Genomic DNA, 27113 nt, shown 5'->3' with positions numbered 1-27113 from the left:
AAAGTATTTTTGCACGTCAAATTGCAGCACAGAGGGCTAAGAAGGAAGATGTTCAGTCTTTAAATGGTTCAGAGACTAGAGATTAGTGTTCTGCATCTAGACATGTGAGCTTCTCTCTGATGGGGAATATGGAGACTGAGCGACCTGAGTCAAATGTAATGGGTAAGTGCTGTCACATTCCACAAAATTCTTCATGGTGAACTAAAGCATGCTTCATTTCTGATTGGGCTTCTGTTACAGACCGTGTTGGTGGCCCTGTGCTACTTACGGGTCAAGGACTCGGGATTGCAAATAGTGCCATGGAGACGATGAAAATCCATGAGGAGAATCAGACAAAGTTGCAGGCGATGTCCCAGAGTGAGATCCTTGAGGAACAGAGGAAGCTGCTGGCACAGCTTGGTAAAATCGTAATTGCTGTAAATAGTGTTCATTGTCTGATCGATTATGTCTTTAATAGTTTTTTTCATACATTTCTGCCATATGTATATTAACTGACATAGTCACCACTGAGCTACAACCCGAATTCCGGAAAAGTTGGGAAGTTTTTTAAATTTGAATAAAATGAAAACTAAAAGACTTTCAAATCACATGAGCCAATATTTTATTCACAATAGAACATAGATAACATAGCAAATGTTTAAACTGAGAAAGTTTACAATTTTATGCACAAAATTAGCTCATTTCAATTTTGATTTCTGCTACAGGTCTCAAAATAGTTGGGACGGGGCATGTTTACCATGGTGTAGCATCTGCTTTTCTTTTCAAAACAGTTTGAAGACGTCTGGGCATTGAGGCTATGAGTTGCTGGAGTTTTGCTGTTGGAATTTGGTCCCATTCTTGCCTTATATAGATTTCCAGCTGCTGAAGAGTTCGTGGTCGTCTTTGACGTATTTTTCGTTTAATGATGCGCCAAATGTTCTCTATAGGTGAAAGATCTGGACTGCAGGCAGGCCAGGTTAGCACCCGGACTCTTCTACGACGAAGCCATGCTGTTGTTATAGCTGCAGTATGTGGTTTTGCATTGTCCTGCTGAAATAAACAAGGCCTTCCCTGAAATAGACGTTGTTTGGAGGGAAGCATATGTTGCTCTAAAACCTTTATATACCTTTCAGCATTCACAGAGCCTTCCAAAACATGCAAGCTGCCCATACCGTATGCACTTATGCACCCCCATACCATCAGAGATGCTGGCTTTTGAACTGAACGCTGATAACATGCTGGAAGGTCTCCCTCCTCTTTAGCCCGGAGGACACGGCGTCCGTGATTTCCAACAAGAATGTCAAATTTGGACTCGTCTGACCATAAAACACTATTCCACTTTGAAATAGTCCATTTTAAATGAGCCTTGGCCCACAGGACACGACGGCGCTTCTGGACCATGTTCACAGATAGAGCTTTAGTTGGCATCTGCTGATGGCACGGCGGATTGTGTTTACCGACAGTGGTTTCTGAAAGTATTCCTGGGCCCATTTAGTAATGTCATTGACACAATCATGCAGATGAGTGATGCAGTGTCGTCTGAGAGCCCGAAGACCACGGGCATCCAATAAAGGTCTCCGGCCTTGTCCCTTACGCACAGAGATTTCTCCAGTTTCTCTGAATCTTTTGATGATGTTATGCACTGTAGATGATGAGATTTGCAAAGCCTTTGCAATTTGACGTTGAGGAACATTGTTTTTAAAGTTTTCCACAATTTTTTTACGCAGTCTTTCACAGATTGGAGAGCCTCTGCCCATCTTTACTTCTGAGAGACTCTGCTTCTCTAAGACAAAGCTTTTATAGCTAATCATGTTACAGACCTGATATCAATTAACTTAATTAATCACTAGATGTTCTCCCAGCTGAATCTTTTCAAAACTGCTTGCTTTTTTAGCCATTTGTTGCCCCCGTGCCAACTTTTTTGAGACCTGTAGCAGGCATTAAATTTTAAATGAGCTAATTAAGTGGATAAAAGTGTAAAATTTCTCAGTTTAAACATTTGCTACGTTATCTATGTTCTATTGTGAATAAAATATTGGCTCATGTGATTTGAAATTCCTTTAGTTTTCATTTTATTAAAATTTAAAAAACGTCCCAACTTTTCCGGAATTCGGGTTGTACTACTAAATATATTGTAGAAACGTAATTTTCTGTTAAGCTGCTTTGCAATGATTTGTATGGTGAAAATTGAACTTCTAATGCCAAACATGAAGCAAATTTATATAAAAAATATGATCTGTCAACTTCCCCCTACTCAGGTTACTGTAAGGGGAAAAAATACTGTATACAAATATCTATTTGTTAGTTTGTGGAAAAATATATTTATGTTTTATATTTGGTCCTTAACAAGCTAGTCTTCTGAATTATTATAATGTGCAACTGTTGTATTTGCAAACCCATTCTAGCATAGTAATTGTATAAATTATATTTAATTTTGATGCACGCTACTATTCAAAAGTTTGGGGTCATTAAGATTTCTATAAAGAAATTAGTACTTTTATTCAGCAAGGATGCATTACATTGATCTAAAGTGATAGTAAAGACATTTAGAATGTTAAAATATTTTAATTTAAAATAAAATCATGTAAATCTTTTGATTTTTCAAAGAATCCTGAAAAAATACTTCAGTTTCCATCAAAATATTAAGCCCCACAACTGTTTTCAACATTGATGATAATAAGAATTATTTGAGCACCAAAGCAGCATATTATAAAGAATTCTTAAGGGTCATGTGTCACCAGAGACATCATCATTACAGTTTTATTTTATTTTTGATCAAATAAATGCAGTATTGGTGAACATATGACTTTAAAGGGTTAATTCACCCAAAAACTAGAATTCTGTCATTAATTACTCACCCTCATGTCGTTCCAAACCCGCAAGACCAAAAATATCTTAATTTGTCTTCCGAAGATGACAGAGGTCTTATGGGTTTGAAAGGGCATGGGGCTGAGTAATAAATAATATAATTTCATTTTTGGATGAAATATAACTATCCCTTTAAAAAACACCAAACTTTTAATCGGTAGATATATTTGATATTTGTTGCTAGGAATTATCCCATATTTAAGCAGGGTTGCAAACCAAATATTTAATTAAAAGTGTCCATAATTTGACCACCTGATCTTGATTGGCGTTTTCTGAAGTTCAAGCTACCTTCACTGACAATTTTGTTAAGTTGATTTTATTCGTTTTATTTATATCTTAATTTGCCTTTTGTAACCGTGACATTTTGTTCACTTGGCCCTTATGTTGTTATATTATGTCAGGCCCTAGATTAGTAGACTTTGTGAGATCTCGAGGGGCACAGAGAACCCCAGGATCTGAGTCAGGATCTGGTACTGTGCAAAGAGAAGACATCCAGAATGAACCTCTGCCTGACAGCACGTCTCCACAGTTAGACCACACAATAAAAACTCAGGAATCTCAAAGGGATACCATGGAGGATGATGAGAAAGATGAGAATCAGCTTCTAGCTCAACCTCCAATTACAGGTAAGCGAGTTTAGAGCTTGTTTGGCAGAGACGGATCACATCATGTACCACTACATGGTGAATAAATGTTGTAAAAATGTTATTACACAGTCTTTGAGATTTATTTGACACTCAGTTATACAGCATTGCTTTAGTTTCATGAAGAAAGCTGAATGGGGACTTTGGACTGGTCTGCATGCATACAGCATTAGAATGTAAAGCTAATGTACCAGATCTAGTCTTCTCAATCTTGTCAGCACAAGTTGGATGGTTTCCAGTTCTGTATTCACCCTCGGCTTGGAACTCATCACATATATTCAGGACTGTACACTTGCAGATCTGTCCAGCTGAGCTGTGAGGCCTGCATGCAAGGCAGATGCATCAATTTCAATTAGTCTGATTAGAGCAGAGTTAGCTAGAGCAAGCACCAATTTGTTTTAAGGTAATCGAGATAAGAGGAACTCATTGACGTTTATGGATGAAGCACATCAGGGGTTACTGTTCAGAGAACAGTTCTTCCGTAGTTGCAATGCTGTCAGCATGTGATGCTGTGTATGTCAATATACATGGGAATGGGAATAGGCTGTTAAACTAATTGAAAGTCTGGTGTTTTTTGTTGCTCTGTGTTACCATTAATCATTTGTATTACTGGTATTATTTATTATTTACAGAGGAGGAGCTGCCAATCAAGCCTCAAAAGGAATGGCTTCACATGGACAAGGTGGAGCCAGAAAAACTGGAATGGACAAGAGACCTTCCTGCACCCAGGAAGCAGAGCACCAAAAAGGTACAAACCACTAAATCTTAGGAGTTGTTATATTTAGTTGTGCTTGGTAAGGCAAGCATTAGTAGAACTCACTTTTTTTTAAAAACCCCAAAATATAGCACATACTGTAACTAATACTGCATTGTTTGTGCTACAGATATGAACTATACTTCAAATTATTTGTCATATCAAAAGCAGTCAGCGATTAAATAATAAAAACTACATGCAAAAGGACAAAAACCTACAGTAGAACAAGCAAACAAAAAATGGTACATAGATTGTATAAATGAATCAAATTTATAAAAACACTGCATATACTTCAGTCAATTAAATATATATATATATATATATATATATGTCTTCTTATTAAAGTTACAAAAGTCATTTAATCAAAAGCAGTGAGAGATTTTCTCTTTTGTTGATTGATTAACATGAATGACAGACTGCTGTCACTTTAAGAGCTGCCCAGATCCAATATACTGTTACACAGTTTGTTTCTCAGCTGTTTGCTTTCACTTAAGACCTACTCTTGTTTATGAGGTTATTTGCAAAGATGGGCGTTTTGACAAGTGTGTGTATTTAACTGTTCAAGGCCTATAAAGCAGCAAATATGACTTCCTTTAAATATAACAAGGCCTATTTAAAGCAGTTTAATACTTCCACGTGCTATGAGCATGTACAAACCAATACGTTTTCATGACCATGTAGCACAGCAACATCACGTGAGCGTGTAACCATGATAGAAACGATAGTCTAAAATCTCTACCGGTTGACAAATTTCTACCGGTTAATTGTCTAGCAAAAATAACCCAGCCCTACAACTGACATAGCTGCATGCATGCAAAAATGATTGGAGAACAGTAATTAGTGGACAAAAATTACAAGGTCAAAACTAAATTTAAAAAGTGAAAAATGCATGAAGCAAGATCTACAACATTCATTTTATACTGACTTTAATAATGTTATTCTCTGTTCTTGTTTGCATGAATGCTTTATTAAAGGCTATGCAAGCACGTTTTGATTTTGCTGGCTCTCTCATCCCACCCACCGAAGACGTGCCCACCCATTTAGGCCTGCATCACCATGGAGAGGAGCCAGAGGTGAGTGGGTCCAGCTAAATTCATCTGCTGGATTGTTTTTAGACTGGCAGCAAACTACAACTGATGCCAGTACTTCTTTTAAAAGGTGTTTGAATTAGTCAAATGCAGACGTGTGTAGTTGTTGTATATGTGTAATACTAACTATAATTTTCTCTCTCTCCTCTGTTCCAGCTGGCTGGCTACTCACTGCAAGAGCTTTTCCTCCTCTCTCGCAGTCAGCTGAACCAACAGCGCAATCTGGCCGTCAGCACTCTCGCTAATATCCTGGCCAAAGTAAACGAACATTTCAAAATTAAAACAAAAGTTCATTGAGTTATTGTAAAGAGCTATTATATTTCTTGTAGATTTGAGACCACAAAGATGGTACTATGAGAGAGCAAATGCCAGATCCTTTAAAAGATGCACATCTATTCGTCTATCTGGGTTAAGACACGTATATCAGTGCATTTTCATTGCTTTTCATTTTTAATGCCATAAGAAGCTTTGTGGCCGTTTCTTTCTATTTCGGTAGATTTGTCTCTTATAAACACTGTAAACGTGTTCTTCATCAGGCCCGGGCTGGTGAGTACATTTCCTCTCTAAAGGGCAGCGTCTTGTCTTCTTTATTGGATTCTGGAGTCCTCTTTCTTCTGCGGTTCTCCCTGGATGACAGTGTGGAGGGTGTGATGTCAGCAGCAGTGCATGCCTTGCGAGCTCTTCTGGTTTCATCTGACGATGAAGTAAGAGAGAATCATATTGCATGTCATTTAAGCACTTTTGCCACAAGGAGTTACAAGTAACCACAGCATTTCCGATTTGTCTTATCCTAGGAGTGCTTGGATAATTCCTTCTCATGGCTGCTCGGGATGGCAACCTTTCCTTTACTGCCCACTGCTCAGGAGGATGAGGACGAGGATGATGAAGGCTTGAATGAGACCATGAAAGAAACTGCTAAAGAGAAAGAAGAAAGAAAAATAGATCATGATGTTGCTAGGCAGGATGTTGTCAAGGTAAGTGGGGTCTAAGATTGATCTCTTTCTGCAAAGTAAGTTTCTGCTTATGCAGAGTTACTGAAGTGTCTGTGTTGCCATCAGGGCTTTCTGAAGATGCAGGGTCTTCCTCGGCTGCGGTATATCGTGGAGGTGGTGCGGCCCTCCCCCCGGGTTGTTCTTGATATTCTGGAGGTTCTGATCCGAATCGCTCGCCACTCGACTGCTGCAGCAACACAGGTAGATGAATTCTGAACCAGTGTTATTTTATACCCTACTACATTTCTTAATATTAAGCCTAAAATATGTTTTAGTGTCACCATTTAAGAGGATTGTATGATCTTTGAATACAGGACATTTAAGTGTACTTACAATAGGTCCACTTTAGCACAATCAAATTCAGGATGTCTTCAGGATGTCTTTAGTTGGACTTCAGCACTACATCTGCACAATTAAAGTGCATCAAGTACAAAATTAGTTACAGAGTAACAGATGTTTAGTATAGCAGTTTAGTATACTAAAAGTAAAATTGTGAGGTATTTTTTATTAAATACATAAATATGTAAATGTATTTGTAGTATGCTCAGCATGAAATAAATGCATTTAAAATATATTTCTGTGTGTGTGTGTATATATATATTTATTCTGCTATGGTATTTGTTAATATTTTTGATTCACTTTTATTTTCATTTTAATTTTAGTAACATTATAATAATGTCATTTTTATTTATTTATTTATTTTTATATTATTTTAATTTCTGTTTTAATAAGTTTAGTACTTCAGCTTAAAGGAACACTCCGCTTTTTTTTGAAAGAGGCTCATTCTCCAACTCCACCAGAGTTAATAAATTGAGTTTTACCATTTTTGAATCCATTCAGCCAATCTCCGGTCTGGCGGTAGCACTTTTAGCTTAGCTTAGCATACATCATTGAATCCTATTAGACCGGTAGCACGGCGTTCAAAAATGACCAAAGAGTTTAGATATCTTTCCTGTTTAAAACTTGACTCTTCTATAGTTATATCATGTACTAAGACCAGCGGAAAATGAAAGTTGTGATTTTCTAGGCCGATATGATTAGGAACTATACTCTCATTCCGGCGTAATAATCAAGGAACTGTGCTGCTTTAACATGGCCGCAGCAGGTGCAGTGATATCACGAAGCACCTGAAAATCACAACTTTTCGCAATGCTACCGGTCTAATAGGATTCAATGATGTATGCTAAGCTATGCTAAAAGTGCTACCGCCAGACCCGGAGATCGGCTGAATGGATTCAAAAATGGTCAAACTAATATTTATTAACTCTGGGGGAGTGTGGAGTGTTCCTTTAAGCTTCTCTATTTCAGTTAGTTGCCAATGCAAATTTTTTTAATCTTGTATTCCTGCTTTATTTTATTTCAGCTTTATTTTAATTACTAAAAATGATTATTAATAGTTTTAGTTTTAGTTAGCAATAATAAGATTGCTCTGAATCCTTTTTCTCGGTCAGATCCTGGACTGTCCGCGGCTGATGAACTCTGTGATTTCGGAGTTTCTTCCCTGCTCCTGGGCTCCTGCCACCTCACAGGCTCCGTCCTCTTTGTATGGGCTCCCGGTTGCCTTGGCGATGAAGCTGCTTCGTGTTTTAGCAAGTGCTGGGAGGCATGCTTGTGCTAGAATAGTAAGTAGCCACTAAATAGTGTAGATTAATAGTGTCAAGCACCTACTCCTTGTGAATAATTATATTACTTATTACAAAACTGACAAGTCTCCCACCCACTTCAGCAAATGAGTATGATGTTTATTAAAACAAGTGACAGGTCTCCTACTCAGATGTCAAACCATATCGTTCTGCTAAAATATGTCTATATATATAGTCTTGCTGTGGGCTACTATGCTTTATTAGTGTCAAATATTAATAATCTGGTTAATTAAAGTAAAAATGTAGTTATTTTCTAAAGTAAAACTTCCTTAAGGGTGTTCTTACTATCTGAAAGTCAAACTTGGCTGTAATTAGTCTGTGCGTCTTAGCTGAACTCTCTAGGAGGGAAGGAGGTTTTGTCACGTTTCGTGGTTGTGGAACCGTCAGAGATGTTGCTGGAAGCAGGTGAAGCTCTTCGCTGCAGTACAGAGGCGCTGAGGCTGTTCGCAGTGGCTGCCAGCTATGGACAGGCTTGCAGTCTGTACACGTAAGGAGGACCAGCCACTTTACACTTTAAAACACAGTGTAGATTGTGAATATACAGATGTTGGGGAATGTATTTAAAGCATGCGATTGTAGTGATGGACGGTGAGTGTGTGCTTCCTTCCAGAGACCTGTATCCTGTGCTGGTGAAGAGGTTGCAGGCTGGGAACCGGCTGTGTGCTTCATCTGAGGACCCTTTCAGAGCTCTGCTCGTGCTGCTGACTCGGGTCACTCAGACGGCAGGATGCCATGAAGAACTGCAGAGAGACCTAGTCAGGTGAGACTACACTTTTACAATGTAACCATTGTGGCAAACAATGACCAAATGTATCAACATTAAATGTTAATAGAGTGTATGTATTTGATTGCTACTTGTGATCATTTAAGAAATATTTCAAAACTAGTAATATACACTACCGTTCAAATGTTTGGGTTGGTAGGATTTTTTTATGTTTTTGAAAGAATCCTCTTATTTCCACTGGATTTATTTGATTGAAAATTCAGTACGGTTCAGTACAATTTAAAATAACACATTTCTATTTGAATACATTGAATTTATTTCCGGTGCTTTGCAAAGTCGCATTTTCAGCGGTCATTGCTCCAGTCTTCAGTGTCACACGATCCTTCAGAAATCATTCTAACATCCTGATTTGCTGTTCAAGAAACATTTTTATTATAATCCATGTTGAAAACTGTTCTGCTGCTTAATATTTATTTTATTAGGTAATTACCTTTTTTTTGTGATTTTTTTTTAATTAATAGAAAGTTTAAAAGCATGTATTTGAAATATAAATCTTTTGTAAAATGGTAAATGTCTTTACTGTTAAATTATAAATCATGTTTATAAATATTATTCAATCAGTTTTTGTGGAATATTCATTGGCTGTTGTGTTTCGAAATACATCATGCTAATACTAATAAAACCTGCATCATTATCACATTTACTACAATTATACTTAAAGGTCCCATGACATGGATTATTTCCTTTTCTTAAAATGCTTTTTAATGTTTCCTTAGGTGTACTTATATTGTTAGTATGATTTTTACATTTAAAATTTAGAAATAAAAAGCATTTTTTATATCCTGATATTAGCCCTCTGGCTTGAATGCTCTCTTTGAAGGGGCGTGTCTGCTGTGAGACTCCGAGGAAACGACAACTGTTGTGATTGGCTGACATCTTCGTATTACATGTGGAACCCCTCTCAAATATATATATATATACTACAGCTGCCGAGATTAATGAATCGTGGATTTGTTGATTATATAATTATTTTTTCGATCTTTTCCCATCACATGAAAGGCTGCAGTGATGAGTATTGAATAGACAGAGTCTGTTTATCGCGTGAATGCAGTCATCTCGTCATTATTGCAACACGTTTTCTCTCACAAAATGCTTTCACCACAACTAACAGCAAACACATGAATACAGTAAGATCTTTGTTGTGCAGCATAACAGCGTCATTCATTGTAACGGCAGTTTGGGCAAGAGTGCAGATATACTCGCGATGTGTGAGAGCTCCGAAAAAAGGGAGCGTTCTTTGATCGCTCTCTGTAGTTAAATCACAATTTAAATAACAGATTTGTTTCATGCTACTAAGAGAAACAACGTGAAGTTGATCGTTTAGTTACTGGCTTGATTCACTGATGCATAAACAGTATTAAACGATTTAGAAAGAAAGTCTGTGTGAACTTGAATAATTAGCTACACATCAGAAATCACTGATCACAGATCAGACAATAATGAACACTGTTACTCACTGTTTGTGGCGGTGCTGTCGAATCCATATCATAAAAGTCTGTTTGTAACGCCTGTGCTGACATTGCAACTGAATTATATGTAAATATTTGGGCGAGCAAAGCAGAGAAAGGGGAGGTAACATTTCTCTTTACAACGTCACAAAGAGGAGATTCCAGATCAGCCCGTTTGAGCTTCCATTTTCTCAAAGGCAGAGAAAGATAGCAAAATCTTGATTTACACCGATTAAAATTTTTTGAAACTTGGGGACCACATACATGCTAGGGGAAGTCATATTAATGTTAAAAAACCTCAGAAAGTGACATTTTCATGTCATAGGACCTTTAAATATTTATTACAAAAATGAATGAAAGATTATGTACTGACATTATACAGTATGTATATATTTAGCTATTTCATACAGTATGTCCTGCTGGATTGAAAAGGAAAAGTGCACCAATTAAGCAATTGCACGGATTATTTAAAAATAACTAGAAAGATTTTGAACTATTTTCTGTTTGATTCGGTTTTACAGTTTATCAGGAGGATCTGATTGACAGCAGTTGGAGTGTTTTCATTTTTACCAAGAGACCAATTTGCTATAATATTGGTGTTTCATTTCTGTGCTATAAATTTTGGATATGGCCTTGAGCTAACTCTCTCTGTGTGTATTGACAGTGCTCAGGGTACAGAGTGTCCTCCACCTCCTCCGGTTGTGTGGAGTCATGTGACTGGTCTCCAGCCCACTGTCATCAGCTCTCTCAAGGGCTATGTGAGAGCACTCGATGGCCCGGCTCAAATGTCAAGTGCTCTGATTCTGCTTCCATCCTACCTGCTGTACATGGAAGCGTATTATTCACAGCTCTGTGTACAAGTAGGTATTAATAAGAAAGAAATTAGCGTCAAAGCCAGTGTCACAGCAGCCCCACTAAACAAGATTATTTAAAAAATGCCTGTTCTTTTGGAGGCATGTAAAATCTACCTGAAGCTTATATTTAGCCACTTTTAAGTACACAGTATATAAATGCCTTAAAAAGTTGATAAATGCATATGTAAGGACATTAGGAGCTCAACTCTCAGAATCAAAGTAGATAATCAGTGGCTTCTTTTAGATCCAAACTGCCTTTCATCAAAGCTTCTGGTGTGCTAAACACCAAAATATGAAAGATTATTCCACATTATTCAGCGCATTCAGTCAGATCCCTCAAGGCAAGATAATGCTGTCTGCACAAAATAGCTGCTGATAATGTACCTTCACAAAATAGCATTTATATGTTTTTTTTTGTTGTTGTTTTTTTACACTGCTAGTAGAAATTGAATGCCATTCACAGCCTTGCATACTTTTTTATTTCGTATTTGGATTATATCAACATTTAGTTGTGGTAACTTAAACTCATAGTGCAGATGGGCCTAAAATTACAGATATTTTAAATAATTAGCATCCTTTGCATATGTAATGTGAATGATCTGATTCCTTTGTCAGAGCTCTTTCCAGCCGGTACAGTGTCTGCAAGAACTCGAGGCATTAACTTCAGACATGCTTCTGCCACTGATATCCCATCAGGCCATGCAAAATATAACCAGCAGCTTTAGGTACAGTGAACTCCAGAGACTTCCTGAGATTAACTACATCTGTTACAATATATTTCATTCATGTTTCATTCACATTCATGTTTTTTTTAAACCAATCGTTTGTGAACTTTTAGAATCCTATTGACCGATAGTTTCTGCATTATGAGAATTAAACATATTCACAACAATATATAATATAATATAAAATAATTGCATCCAAAATAAAATATTTTGTTTACATAATACATGAGTGTGTACTATGTATGTTTTATGTATATATAAATATGAACACATGTATATTTTTAAGAATTTTTTTATATATAAAATATATTTATATATAATATAAATTATATGAATATAAATATATACATGTAAATACGTGTAAATATTTTCTAAACCTATACTATATGCATGGGTATTTATAGATACATAATAAATATACACAGTGCACACACATATATTGTGTAAACAGAAACTTTTATTTTGGATGCGATTACTCGCGATTAATCTTATGACAGCACTAAATCTAATATTATATTATATAACAATAAAATAAATGTAATATTAAAATAATAATTATAAGATTTTTTGTTTTTGTAAGATTAGTGAAATTAGTTAGAATTTTACAATTATAATGACTTTATTTGTGGTGTTACAGTGTACATGCACAATAAAATGACTAATATATGACTTTGTGATTTACTTGTTTGTTTAAAGAATCAAGTAAAATATATTGCCTGAATTCTATTATAATTTTTTAGAAGTTTAATTGTATTATTTTTGCCATTAATATAGTCATTGATGCACATATGGGAAATAACTAACTAAATAAATAAATATAGGATAAGACTATGCTTATATTTTATGTTAGATCTAAGAATTAGATTTTTTCATCGTAATTAAAAGTCTATAGTGATCATTTTGAGCAATATAAAAAGAGGAGATCTTGTGTAAGTGGAACATAATCTGTTCTCCTGCTGCAGGTCCAGCTCTATGATCTGTAACCCCGGGCTGAGTGCAGCTGGTGTGGAGGTCGTCTCCAGTCTGCCAGGTCTGGGCTGCTCGAGGATGAAGACCTCCAGCACAATGGCAGGGCTCAACTCCCCTCTGCCTCTCCCTACTGCCCTCCTGTACCTGCTGAACACCATCACCTCCATCCACAAAGGCTTAATAAAGAAGGTAAAGTCATTTTGATGGTAAATCTCGAAAAAAAGAGCTGAGATAAAATCTTTCTCCTGTCTCTCATCAGTTCAGTCCTATCATCCTCTCGGACTCTGTACTGAGTTATCTGCGGTCTTGTATCGGAGCCATGCCCACTGTTTCTCACACGAGTGCCTGGATTTTACGCCATGAGCACCACCTGCTGTATCTGCTCCTCAGACTGGCTCACAATCTGGTAACTGCAACTTCTGCATCTAACACATTTGCATTCATTGTATGCATGTTTACTTACACGCACACATAAATATATTTTAATTAGAAAATAAAATGTAGTTTTAATGCAATACATTGTGATTAATTAACATTAACTATGCTTGAAACTCTGTAAATCTTAAAAGTACAGGTTGTTGGACCTGCCACTAGAGGGCGCACTATCAAAACAATAACAATCGCGTAGTTTGATGACACTAAGAAGGAGCGTGGAATGATGGGATTTGTTGTCTTCTACCCAACCGCTGACGGCCATCAATCAGACGGAAAGATAAATCATGGATTTAACGAGTTCAACGATTTGCGCAAGTAGATTACATACAAGGTCAATGCAAAGACGCGATCAGACTATGGATCAGACGTGTCCTCGCGCTGGTCTAGAGACGCGATACCCCGCGTTTGCCGTGTATGCCCCATAATATTAATCTTGTTGGTCGTTATAATAGCATATGTTTTCTGTAAAGATACGAATCAAAACAACTCACCTGTCGAGTAAAATACAAGCGAGATCGGCATCTCTTTCTAGTTGAAGTTTGTCGCGAAGCTACTTCCGCATTTGTCCAGGACACTGTTGTCATGTGGTTTCTACGTCAGTAAAGGCGGTAGCAAAGGCGACTACACTGCCCCGTGTCACTGTTTAGAATGGGAATTTTCTCATGATTTACAAATAGTTGAAAACCTTAGAGATATTGTTAGTAATCAGCTGGACAAAATATATAACACTAGCCTAGTGGTTTTTGGATATTTTACAGCAAATATTGTACCTTTAAATATGCTGGCTTTATTTGAAAAGCATTGGGTTAGTTAATGAATTGTAATGCCTTACTTTTATTGTGACTTCTTTATTTTTTAGGTTCCAGTTGACCCAGAGGTGGCCAAACACGCAGTCTTGTTCCACCATGTATCGCTGGCTCTAGTGTCCTGGCTGCTGCCTGGCAGTGAATATCTGGCACATGAACTCATGTCTGTCATGACCTTCAGTCACAGCCTCCTTCCGTAAGTCTCTGATGTTTGTCTCATATATTGCAATGACTTCAGTCACACAAAGTATTCACATTTTGTTGTATAGTGGCTCCAGACACATAAGCTAGACATCATACATCAGCTTGACATCAGTTGTTTAAACAGAAAAGAAAAAAAAACACTTTCATATTTCATCATAATTTAATAACTTATGTTTATTGTCATTACAAATGTTACAAATATAAGATTTTCAATTCTTTGATGTAAGAAAAAAAGGGCAAAATTCATTTAGTTTAACTTTAACTAATAGTAAGAGTTTAAGTGCCTTTAGATCAGAGGGTCTCTAGAAGGCGATTTTATTTAATAGATCTCATTTTAATATGATTGTTCATGTCTCGTATGTTGCTTTGATGTACAATGGTTAAAAGTATTAATATTCCTGAACCTCTTCAGACATGTGCTATGAGAACTGCACAGGGATAAAAGCTGAAACTCATTGGGAGAGATTAATTACACAAAGTGTCTCCTGTCTGAAATCTGCTCAGGTCTTGGCTGGATATTTAGATTTGATCTCAAATTATTGTTCATCATATTCTGAATGTATACTCTTTTTGTTCAGATGTCGACCTCCAGATGTTTTTCTAAGTTTACATAAGAGTATCAAACATGTTTTGAATGCATTTATGATTCATTTTTAATAGATTCAGTGTTAAAAGAAAAAAAGTTAACTCTGAAATCCCAGCTTTATCAAGCTGTAGTTTCACATCATACTCACAAGAGAGCAGCAAACTGCACATTTCAGACAGAATGTAGCAGGTCTTTGCACGGACAGTTGATTCTGATTTATGTTTCTTTCTTTTTTATATATATTTATTGGTAAATGTTTTTTTCAGTAAATGCAACTAATTGTTACAACATATTTGCATTTTAAATAAATACTGCTCTCTAGCATATTAGAATGATTTCTGAAGGAAAACAAATCTTACCAGTCCTAAACTTAGTAGTATATGTTACAATTTAAGCACTACAAGGATGTACCTTTATGCTTATGAGAAATATATTGTTGTCTTGGAAATGAACTCCTGTAATATGACATGTTTTTTTTCTCTTATTGTTAGGGAGGGTGTCTCTGGTGAACCAGAGATGGCTGCGTTGGCTGAGCTGCAGCTTAAAGACAGGACTTCACCTGCCGTTGGTGCTCTGCTGCGTGAGGCTCTCCATCATTTGCCCTCCATCCGCGGTTGTTACCTCACCCACCTTGCACACATGGAATCCTCTGTTCTTTCATCCCGTGACCGGTACCTCAGCCGAACGCCTTTTGTCAGCTCTCATCTCCTACCTGAACTTACTGGCCCCTCCCTGCCCTCTGATTGGCCCTTCTTACCGCTCATAAGTCTCTATGAGCGAATGGGGCTGCCATCTGGTGGTGGGCATCAGGTTGAGTGTCTTCCAGCAGGGTCAGTGCAGTCAGTCACTAACTGCCTTCAATGGCTGCTTGTTCTGGAGAGTTGGAGAGAGCAGGCTCTCACGGCGGTGCCACCAGTGGCAAAGTTAGCCCGGCTAGCCTGTGTCTTTCTGGGCTCCAGTGACCTCTTCCTGGAGCGGCCTGTGCAAGAGCTTACTTGGGCATTGTTTCGCAGGCTAACACAGCCAGCTCAGCTTGAGGCGCTGGATCTGGGCTCACCTCCACCAGGCTTGGCTTCCTTTCATGACCTGTATTCGGTTCTGCTGGCGCAGTATGAGGCTGTGTCATTCGGTGACCCACTCTTTGGCTGCTTCATGCTTTTGCCTCTACAGCGGTGTTACAATGTCACCATGAGGCTGGCTGTGTTTGGAGAAAATGTGGGAATGCTGCGATCGCTGGGGGTCCCGCTACAGCAGGTAAGGGGTGTCTTTTTGTCAGGTGATCTACGCACAGACTAGGCATAATGGAAACATGACTGTACTTTTGTCTTTGTAGTTCTGGGCATCTGGAGCTGTGATCCAATTCATACTGAGATTTCATCTGAAAATACAGTTCACAACATTGGATTATTAGGAGTTGGGAAAGTCTAATTTAGTAAAAATGGTTTGTTTAGGGAGTTGCAGGGATGCATTAAATGAGTGTAGTGAATAGTCAGAATTTAAATACTTGTTTTGTTGCTAATATAAAATTAGGCAACATTGTGAATATTGCTAAGCTTTTTATGTACTTTTTTTGCCATTTAAAGTCATGAACTGAGAAACCAGAATTCCCTTGATCTTTTGGCATGTAAGAGGTCATTATACTGTAAAAACATGCTGATTGTTTCAGAACTCAAAACTTTGTTGTTAGTCTAAAAGCAGCTTGTATTGAAGGCTTGTAGAATGTTCTGCTCTAGTGTGGATACTGAGTCCGGGGAGTGAATTTCGAGTGGGGGTTTCGCTTCACTTCCAGCTGGTTAGGTTTATTTGGAAATTAAAGTGATTTCTATATTTTATCCATTCAAAACACTATGAAAGCGATCCCAGATCCAGTGTTTATGTTTCGCTGCGCAAATGCGTCTTTGGCCTGCAGACTGCAGCCAATAGAAATGCTTCTCTATCGCTGCACGTTCTGCTCCTCACAGCACAGATTGTGAAAGCAGAATGCAGTTTTTGTCATAAATTGTAAGAGTGTAGAGAGACGATGTAAATAATAGATTCAGTGTGCAGTGTACTGTAGAGAGCTTCGTTCATTAAAATGGAGGTTTGAGAGATCGCGATGAATTAAAGAGGGTAACCGCCTTTAAATGATCATAAAGAGGGTTTGCAAATGTGCAATTGAATTTATACAACAGTTTTATACATTTTTGATTTTATACAAAAGTTAATATAAAGTGACGCACATTTTAGGAACACTGTTGTCTATTTTGCTCTATTTCATCAACAAAAATGAGGCTCTGTGCATCTATAGTCTTTGACACAGCACTGTTTAGTTTTACTTTTGAACAAATCTAGTGAGTCAATGACTCAATGACCCATTCATAAAGAGATTCACTTGCTTCGTTCCTAAATGAATCAACCCATTGAACAAATCGATTGAATGAATGATTCAGTGACAAAGACAGTGACTTGCTGCCACCTACTGGTGGTTTCTGTTTCATTTTAAAGGTGTATGGTGTTGTTAAAGGGGTAATATGATGATGCTAAAAAGAACAATATTTTTGTGTATTTGGTGTAATGCAATGTGTTTATGCGGTTTAAGGTTAAAAAAACAAATTTTCCACATACTGTACATTATTGTTTCTCCTCTATTCCCCACCTTTCTGAAACACTTTTTTTTACAAAGCTCATCATTCTGAAAAGCAAGGTGTGCTCTGATTGGCCAGCTATCCAGCTTGTTGTGATTGGTCGAATACCTCAAGCGTGTGACGGAAATGTTGCGCCCCTCACCATACTGTGATGCCCCCGCACAACAAGACAAAAGCAATAAAGCCCATTACAAACGAGGCATTTGTTGCATCCAGTGGGGACATAACTACTGATTATAATGACTTATACTGTCTTCACGCTGCGTAAACATAAAACCATGTCTGCATTTGTGATCAGAGAAACAACAAAACAACAAGCTCTAACAGTTACTCTACACTGCTCAAAATCATCAGTGGCAAATCCTTTAAAAATAAAAAAACGTACTTACAGACTGCACCAGACTGTCCTTGCAAAGGTCGAATTTCACTTTTAGAAACGGACACCGGCATTGTAGGCTACTGGTTCAGGAGACAGTCCTCGTCCTCCGAAAAATGCGCTGCACACTTCTGAATATTTGTGTTGTAAATACAACTTAACCACTGATTTCTAGTTGTGTCCTCTTTTGGAAGGCCAAATGAAGTAGCTTTCACACTGAAACACACAGCGTCTCCACAACATTGCGGCAGTGGCAACAGAGAGAATAAAAGTCATGCCTTTCTTTGCGTGAACATTTGGGTGGGGTTAGGTAAGTCTTCCCACACAATGACGTAGAGATGTGGGGGCATGTTATAACGAGGCGTTTTAGGAGAGCATGGACGAGTCTTAACTTTTATAAAGAATATCTTTTGGATTTGATGCCTATCTTCTTTATGCACCAAGAGCTTGTAACAGTCCAAAGAGAAAGAAAAAAATTGCATCAAATGACCCCTTTAAAGTATAAATTGAATCATTTAAATCATTTCAATTTCTATATTCAAAACTTTATATTTAAAACATTAAAATCATAGCATTGTTATTATGAGATGCATTAATGCCATCTCTGAGTCTTGACAAAAATTCTGTAAATATTCCGTAATGCCACATTTGTGCTCTTCTGTGCCATGCAAAGATGAATTGTTGATGCTGATTTCATTTGACTGGTAACTTATTCTTCCTGATTGCGTCTTATTATTTTAATTGAATTTATTGTTTCAATAAAAATTGCATTACAAAAGGTGAAAATTGCCTTTAGATCAAAATGATCAGAATGTGTCTGTTCCTATTTTTTAGGAGCACTAGTGCTCCTGAAAAAGAAATGTAAGTTTAGAGTCCTTAAGAATGTAATATGTGACCCATGGACCTCAAAACCAGTCATAAGGATATTTTTTTATTATTATTGAGATATATACATAATCTGGAAGCTGAATAAATAAGCTTTCCATTGATGTATGGTTTGTTAGGATCGGACCATATTTGGCCATAGATACAACTATTTGAAAATCTGGAATCTGAGGGAGGAAAAAAAAATCTAAATATTGATAAAATCACCTTTAAAGTTGTTCAAATTAAGTTCTTAGCAATGCATATTACTAATAAAAAATTTAGTTTCGATATGTTTATGGTAAGAAATTTACAAAATATATTCTTGAAACTTAATCTATTTAATATCCTAATGAGTTTTGGCATAAAAGAAAAGTGGATTATTTTGACTCATGCAATGCATTGCTGGCTATTGCTGCAAATATAACTGTGTGACTTAAGTTTCTGTGGTCCAGGGTCACACATTAAAAATAAACTGCAAACGTTTTTGCAAAGTGTAAACTATTAAATATAATCTACAAATCATTCAATACTTTACCAGTAAATAAGAAGTGTTTTGAGGGCACTAATCTATCTTTTCTTTTATTAAACACAGGGGGTCATTAATGATGCTTACATTATAACATGTACAAATTCACAAACAGCGTATCTTTAATTTGGCCAGAATTGCAGGTGCTGGTCTTAATATACAAGAAGAGAGTGTGTAGAGAAAATATTAAATTAGTTGTTAATAAATGTTAATTATAGATTATAAAGTTTTGTATGATTAAATGCATCCGAAAGGTCATCTAAAATTACCATTATTAAACCCCCCCCCCCCCCCCCCCCCGGCCTAGCTACATTCCTTCCAGTGAATTTTGATCATTTCCACCACTGATTATAAGTGGACCTCAGGAAACAGTACACGATAATAAACAAAGGCAGTTCATTACCCCTTTATCATTCCCAATCTAGATTTGTAAAGGGAATAGTTCAACCAAAATGTACAATTCTGTCATCATTTACGCACTCATTCCAAACCTTTACTCACATTTTTATCTTTTTTGAAATGCATATTTTTAATGAAACCTGTTTTATATATTTCCATTGATAGTACATTCCACCAAAATGTTGATTCTTCAAGTTCATAAAGAGATCATAAACGTAATCTCATGCACAGGTTGATGGAGTGGAGGGATGATTACAGATGTCATTATAAAACAGTTGTAGATACGAGGCAGAGGGGAAGTTATTTTGATTGAGTTTGCTGCTACATTTTTATTGCAAACCACTTAAAGCGGTCTCCATCTGAAATTTGATTTGTTTGTCCTGTACAGCTGCCTATTCCACTGGAGAAGTTCACGTCCCCCATGGAAGACTCCCTTCCTCTGCTGCGGCTGTATTTTCGAGCACTAGTAACTGGAGCTCTGAAGAGGAACTGGTGTCCTGTACTTTATGTGGTGGCTGTTGCCCACCTGAATGCCTTTATCTTCTCCCAGGATGCAGTGGCAGAGGTAAATTACCTGTGCAATAAGTCCATATATATATATATATATAAATACACAGTACAGACCAAAAGTTTGGACACACCTTCTCATTCAAAGAGTTTTCTTTATTTTCTTGACTATGAAAATTGTAGAGTCACACTGAAGGCATCAAGGGCTATTTGACCAAGAAGAAGAGTGATGGGGTGCTGCACCAGATGACCTGGCCTCCACAGTCACCGGACCTGAACCCAATCGAGATGGTTTAGGGGTGAGCTGGACCACAGACTGAAGGCAAAAGGGCCAACAAGTGCTAAGCATCTGTGGGAACTCCTTCAAGACTGTTGGAAGACGATTTCAGGTGACTACCTCTTGAAGCTCATCAAGAGAATGCCAAGAGTGTGCAAAGCAGTAATCAAAGCAAAAGGTGGCTACTTTGAAGAACCTAGAATATATGACATATTTTTTCATGTATATAACTCCATATATAATTCCACATGTTAATTCATAATTTTGATGCCTTCAGTGTGACTCTACAAATTTCATAGTCATGAAAATAAAGAAAACTCTTTGAATGAGAAGGTGTGTCTCAGACAGCAGTCTTTATTTTTTTATTATGTTCTATTTATTCATAACTTTTTTGTTTGAATCTCTCAACATTTTATAACAGTAGCCAGGTGGTGAAGACAAGAAAAAATAAACTAAATTACAATGTCACTTGCAATCGCCACTCTCTGCTACCTGTGACATCACTTGCAATCAACACAAATCGTGCGTGTTGCCAATGGAGACAAGACGCTGTGGTGGTGATTAAACGATTAAAACTGGCAAATCCGTGGCCAGAACACCAGAATATGAACGCAATGCACAATGTCTTTTGTTAAGCATTTTCCTCCTGTAGAAAAAACAAACACTTAATATGGCATAATGTATTAAGATACATTAAGTTCAATTAAAAGACCAAATTCAATATATAGTTATTATTTAATGTACTACAAGGCAAGCAGATGGCTATGAACACAGTGTGCAAACTTTGTCCTCCCATACAGCAAAACGCTTAATGTGGCCCAATAACAGACTAAGATGATAACGACAATTCAGTAGGCCTAGCCTGTTTGTCTTGTTTTTAAAAGGATCAACTCCATACTGGCAAGCAGACGAGTACAGAACGCAGTGCGTTAAATTGGACATTAAACGTTTTCCTCCTATAGAAAACCATTTAAAATAAAACACATAATGTATCTTAATGGACAAAGACAGCGATATAAACAGCGAGTTGTAGACAGTTTATTCTATATGGAAAAATGCTTAACGCAAAACGTTGCGTGTTGCGTTTATTCTGGGCTCACCTGCTTGCCTAGAGAAACATACTGAGTTTGGCCTTTATCATCTTAGTCCATTATGCCACATTTTGCAGTATGTGAGGAAAATACTTTATACATATTCATTAAAATAATGAACTGTATATTTAATTTGATATTTCAATTGCATCTTAATACATTAAGCAATGTTAAGTGTTTATGTTTTTCTACGCTTAGCGAGAGACTTTGCGCAAACGTTAATATTCTGGCATTTTGGCCACAGATTTGCCGGTCTTATCTTTTTCTTGCAAGACCCTGTACGTTATAGTACTAAATTAGGTTTAATCGTTCAATCACCACCACAGCGACTTGTCTCCATTGGCAACACACACGATTTGTGTTGATTGCAAGTGACGTCACAGGTAGCGGAGAGTGCAAGTAGCGATTGCAAGTGACATTGTAATTTATTTTCTTTTTTCTTGTCTTCACCACCTGGCTACTGTTATAAAATTTTGAGAGATTCAAACAAAAAGTAATGAAAAATTAAAGCTGCAAGCAGCGATGAACGGGCCCTCGCACCCGTGCTCACTGGCAGCGAGTGGCTTTAGTAAAAAAATGAACGGTGATAAATATGCATTTAAAGTCATAAATATAAGTGAAATATATCAAAGTATATTCCGTATATGTGTCAATCTTCCTGTTGCCAGCAGGTGGCGCTATCATTATGATGGAATTTTGACCTTCAGATATGTTCAGGCCAGGACTCTTATCGAACATATGAAGTTTGGGGAAGATTGAACATTTTATGCTTGAGTTACAACAATTTCTCTTGCTGTGGGGAGACATCAAACTTTGTCATGGCGCCATGGACACGCCCTTTAACATAAACTCAAGATCTACACAATTTAACATTGTAAGGCCTTTAGTTTAGACTGACCACAAAAATACATTGTCAAAATATTTCTTGGAGAAGTTTGTCGCAGCGTAAAATGTCACTTCCTGTTGCCAGCAGGTGGCGCTATGACTATAACTTAATATGGGCATGTAGATCTGTTAAGGGCAGAAGTCTTATCTAACATGTGAAGTTTGGGGCAGATTGGACATTGTATGTCTGAGTTACAACAACTTCCTTTTTCATGGCGAAACATCAAAATTTGTCAGGCCGCCATGGACACGCCCTTTTATGAAACCTCAAGATCTTCGCAATTTAACATCGCAAAGGCCTTTAGATTACACTGACCAAGTTTGGTGTTGATCTCAGGGCTTAAAGTATTCCGGCACCGTGCCGGATCTCCGGCGTGTGGCCGTGAGGAAAAAAATATATAATAATATTTGAGAGCCTGCGCATGCAGTTTAATATTTTCGAGCCAATTTATTTCTTCTACCTATCATATGAGAGGAACGCAGCTTTAACTAACGTTACAAGCCTATCAGAAGCAGAGAAGGGCGTGTCCTTGCAACACAGTATGATTGACGCCCATACGTCAATGTCACGTTAGCGTTGTCGGAGAAAAAAAAATGGAGCGCAAATTTATGAAGCCTGGGGATGATGTCCTAGACTCCTAGCAATAGATAAAGGACTCAAAAACAAATGGCGCTTTTTGGCACTTGGTGCAAGAAACTGAGAGAACCCGGGGCTTGTTTCTGCATGATTTGCTCAAGGAAACTTCTGTATGCCACCAGCGGTAAGAAAGTGCTTGCTTGCTATGATTTATGTCGCGTTCCAGGCAACCCGTAACCCGTGTTTTTCCAACCTTAAACCCGTGAAAGTGCACTGGAACGGCAGTCAAACCCGTGACTTTTCCACCCGTGAACTCGTACTAGATCGATGTACTCGGAGTTCTGACGTCACACAACACGCGAAACAACAGTGACAGCCCCTACGAATAACACTGCCTACGGATGCAGTGTTTATGCAAGTGGTACACGTTGAAAAATAGATTTTAGGACAATGTAACGTTGCAATAAAATTAATAATCTAGCTAAATTTCCTTGCGCTCAGAAAGTTTGGCATGACTTGCCTGGAACGGTACAAAGTCGTTAGTCGTGGTTTGAAATAGTGACTTACGAGCTCAAAAACCTGCCTGGAACGCAGCACCAGACTCCGGTCATAGAGCCGCTGCCCGTGCACTCAAGCTAACCACCAGGAGTAGAGACCTGCGCAGGAGGTATTTTTCCTTCCCTCTCCCGCAAAAATGTTATTTTCTCCCGCTCCTGCCCGCAAAATCCCACGGGTAAACGTATAGTAGTTTTTCTTTTTTTAAATACATTGCATATTCTGCCTGCTACTCTTTTTTTTTCACTTGCTCCCCTGTTGAATATAAATGTAAATAATAAACGGAAAATAAACAAATGTTTCGTTTTATTTACGTTTAATTAAAAGTGTGAACATGAACAAGGAACTTAGAACATATAAATACAGTAAAAAAAGTAAGAAATGTAAATAAAAAATATATACCTATAATAATTAGGCTATATAGCCTAATAAATTATATAATAATAATAAACCTGGATTTATTTCATGTTCAAAGGAAAAGTAGCTTAGGGGCCTGAGCAATTCCTTCAAACATTTAACAAAAAATATCCTTATTCCTCAATAACAAAATATACCAATTTTAAATATTTAGCTAAACAAATAAATAGAAATAAACTGAATTGACAAAAAAACCTGTACGACTTCTTGTGCCCATGCAGGAATAGCATGTCGTTCACTGTTGAGAGCTTCAGTTTAATCCGTCTCTGCTCCAGTATGCGACCGCAAATACTGAAAGCCCTGCGCTAGCTGGAATGCAAAGTATTCGTGTTGGCTTAATCTCGGAAATTCGTCTTTTCCACCACTGGAGGACATCATCCGGTCTGTGTGCTTCTAATCCATCCAATTTGCCATTTAAATATATCGCTATTTCGGAATCGAATTACACGTCGCTGTCTATGGTATCATCCGCATCCTCCCATTCCGCAAAGTCTATTTTATTTTATTTTAAATAAATGTCTATTTGTTTCTAGTTATTTTATTTTGTTAGATATTTCCACTTAAAATAAAATAATTTTACTATAATTTTATTTTCCCGCAACCCGCACACAATAATATCTAGCCGCCAGCGTCCGCATTCACCAATCAAATATTGTCCCGCACCGCAATCGGTTGCGCTGGGTCTTGTGGTACTCCCGCGGGAGAGCAGGTCTCTAGCCGGGAGCAACTATTAGCTGGCACACCGTTGTCTATGACTGACCATGTCTGCGATTTAAAAAATACGTTTGTGCACATTTAGACCAGAACATGATTTGTCATTCAGAATTTCGCAGCACTGGTCGCCCTGTGTAGAAAACTGGCAGAAGACAAAAAAAAGCGTTTACTAGCCTGTTGGTTTCAAATCAACATGCGAGTTACATCCCAGAAAGAAAAGTGATAATAGCCTTGATTTCACTTCTATTCTTCAGTTTAGCAGTTCAGTTCTTTAGCACTTTGAGCACTTAATTATTTAAGCACTTGTTATTTTTTAGAAGAAATCACTTTATTTGACAGTACTTTTACATAAATGGTGCCAAACATAATCATTGAAGATATTCATGTCTATCTCAGTCTGTTTTCCCTTTTTTTAAGCACTTTAAGCTCTTGTTACTGTATTTTTGTTATTATCGTCAATATTTGAATTAAGTCTGTCTGTGGACAGACTTAACCCCCCCCCCCCCCCAAAAGTTCAGGCTCGGGATTTTTTTCCACTTTAACCCCTGTGATCTGAATAAATCTCTAAGAGTAGTTTGTTAAAGTACAACCCCTGAAAATGTCAAAAACAACACCAATTTTGCAGAGAGAATTCAAAATAACCGACTTCCTGTTGGGAGTCGAATTTGGTACCAAGAGACTTTATTGTAGGTATTGTTGTTACATGTATGTACCAATTTTTGTACATGTAAATGAAACGTAGCTCGAGGTGCACTCTGTTGAAAGTGTATAGGTGGCGCTATCGAGCCATTTTTCCACACCCGATGGAATATTGGCCTTCAGATGTCTTCAGGCCAGGACTCTTATGACACACGTGAAGTTTGGGGAAGATCGGACATTTTATGCCTGATTTATAACATCTTTTATTCCCATGGCGAGACATCGAACTTCGTCACGTCGCCATGGACACACCTTTTAACGAAAACTCAAGATCTTCACAACTGAACATCGCACAGGCCTTTAAATTAGACTGACCACAAAAAAGACATTGATGTCATAAAATTTCTAGGAGTAGTTTGTCGCAGTGTAAAATATGTCATTTCCTGTTGCAAATAGGTGGAGCTATGACTATAACTGAATATGGGCATGTCAATCTGTTCAGGTTCGGAGTCTTATCAAACATGTGAAGTTTGGGGCAGATTGGACATTGTATGTCTGAGTTATAGCAACTTCATTTTTCATGGCGAATCATCAAAATTCACCAGGCCGCCACGGACACGCCCTTTGACGAAAACTCAAGATCTTCGCAATTTAACATCGCAAAGGCCTTTAGATTAGGTGTACCAAATTTGGTGTTGATCTGAATAAATCTCTAGGAGGAGTTTGTTAAAATACAACGAATGGAAATGAAAAAAATTGCACAAAATTTGCTCATAATATTAAAAATAACCGACTTCCTGTTGGGTTTAGAATTTTGCTCCAAGAGTCTTTTTTGTAGGTATTGGTGTGTTACATGTGTGTGGCAATTTTCGTGCATGTACGTGAAACATAGCTGGAAGGCTGTTGATTTTTTTAGTATAGGTGGCACTGTCGAGCCATTTTGCCACACCCTCTTCTGAATCCTATATCAGACGAAAATCTTCACCAGGTTTGACGCGTGTGCTAAGTTTCATGACTTTTTGAGCATGTTTAAGCCCTCAAAAATGCGATTCATTTTGGAGAAGCGGAAGAATAATAATAAGAAACAGAGCAGATACAATAGGGTCCTCACACCATCGGTGCCCGGGCCCTAAAAATTCAACAAAATAAAAAATAAAGACTGCAAGTGATGTCACTAGCGGAAGTGCAAGTGTCTGAGAGTGCAAGTCTGAGAGTGCAAGTGCAAGTCTGCAGCCAGACCCTCTTGCTGCAGCCAGACCCTTCTCACTGTCACACAATCCCAAATGGAGTTGTTGGGTTTGAAATATGTCTGAAGGGTGAAGCAAGTGTGATCGATGCTTTCTTAGTTGTCTTATTTTGTCATCGTGCTGTGAGTTATGACTGACTTGACTTACACTCTCTGTAGGAGGTGGAGGCGGCACGTCGGAGCCTGCTGAGAAAGACCTGCTACCTGACAGATGAGGTACCAGGAGGCATCCACCTCTACCTTAAAGAGACATTCCATTTACTGGATCTGCTTTTATCTCCACTATAAATCTCTCTTGATGTTCTCACCTTTCCCGGTTGTGTGTTTCTTTCAGTGAAATGTCTGGTTTCTTGTTTCTCCAGGTGTTAAAGAACCACCTGCTTCTTTTTCAGCTGCCCCAGCAGAATTCAGAGCTGGGCTTCATCACTTATGAACAGCTACCCACGATTCGTGCCCGCAGGTTGGAAAGCATTTTGGGAACAAAAATAAAGGGCGGAGAAAGGTGAAAAAGGAAAAATCCTGTCCCACAGTTTTGTATGTGATTTGTAAACTACCATCCTCATATCTGTGGTTTTTGGCCTGTTAGGAACAAGTGGCAACTATCGACTTTAAAATAAACATTTAGTTTCTTGTG

The 27113-nt window shown here is 37.7% G+C and overlaps 1 protein-coding gene across 2 annotated transcripts; it reads left to right on the top strand.

The window, feature by feature from the left end:
• The first annotated feature begins 69 nt into the window (after nucleotides 1–69).
• LOC132112855 (RNA polymerase II-associated protein 1-like) lies at nucleotides 70–27113 on the top strand. Of its 2 annotated transcripts, XM_059520553.1 has the most exons (21): nucleotides 70–162; nucleotides 241–399; nucleotides 3249–3473; nucleotides 4124–4239; nucleotides 5220–5318; nucleotides 5490–5591; nucleotides 5870–6037; nucleotides 6128–6307; nucleotides 6392–6526; nucleotides 7777–7947; nucleotides 8298–8455; nucleotides 8579–8728; nucleotides 10865–11060; nucleotides 11670–11779; nucleotides 12742–12937; nucleotides 13008–13154; nucleotides 14043–14185; nucleotides 15271–16033; nucleotides 19960–20136; nucleotides 26639–26695; nucleotides 26842–27113. In XM_059520553.1, exons 1-21 carry the CDS (start codon nucleotides 120–122, stop codon nucleotides 26983–26985), a joined length of 3639 nt encoding a protein of 1212 aa, XP_059376536.1. In that variant the 5' UTR covers nucleotides 70–119; the 3' UTR covers nucleotides 26986–27113. The 2 variants fall into 2 exon arrangements, 1 of the variants encoding a protein (XP_059376536.1); XR_009425053.1 differs by lacking the exons at nucleotides 19960–20136; nucleotides 26639–26695; nucleotides 26842–27113 and adding exons at nucleotides 16113–16255; nucleotides 16333–17036.

The sequence above is a fragment of the Carassius carassius genome, chromosome 32 (assembly GCF_963082965.1).
Source record: "Carassius carassius chromosome 32, fCarCar2.1, whole genome shotgun sequence".
NCBI classification, from domain to species: domain Eukaryota; kingdom Metazoa; phylum Chordata; class Actinopteri; order Cypriniformes; family Cyprinidae; genus Carassius; species Carassius carassius.
This window is presented reverse-complemented; position numbering and strand designations above follow the sequence as displayed.

Coding starts and splice junctions, on each gene's coding strand:
- LOC132112855 (XM_059520553.1), top strand. CDS start 120: ATGGGGAATATGGAGACTGAGCGACCTGAGTCAAATGTAATGG. Junction 11,780..12,741: donor AATATAACCAGCAGCTTTAG/GTACAGTGAACT, acceptor CTCCTGCTGCAG/GTCCAGCTCTATGATCTGTA. Junction 13,155..14,042: donor TCAGACTGGCTCACAATCTG/GTAACTGCAACT, acceptor TTTATTTTTTAG/GTTCCAGTTGACCCAGAGGT.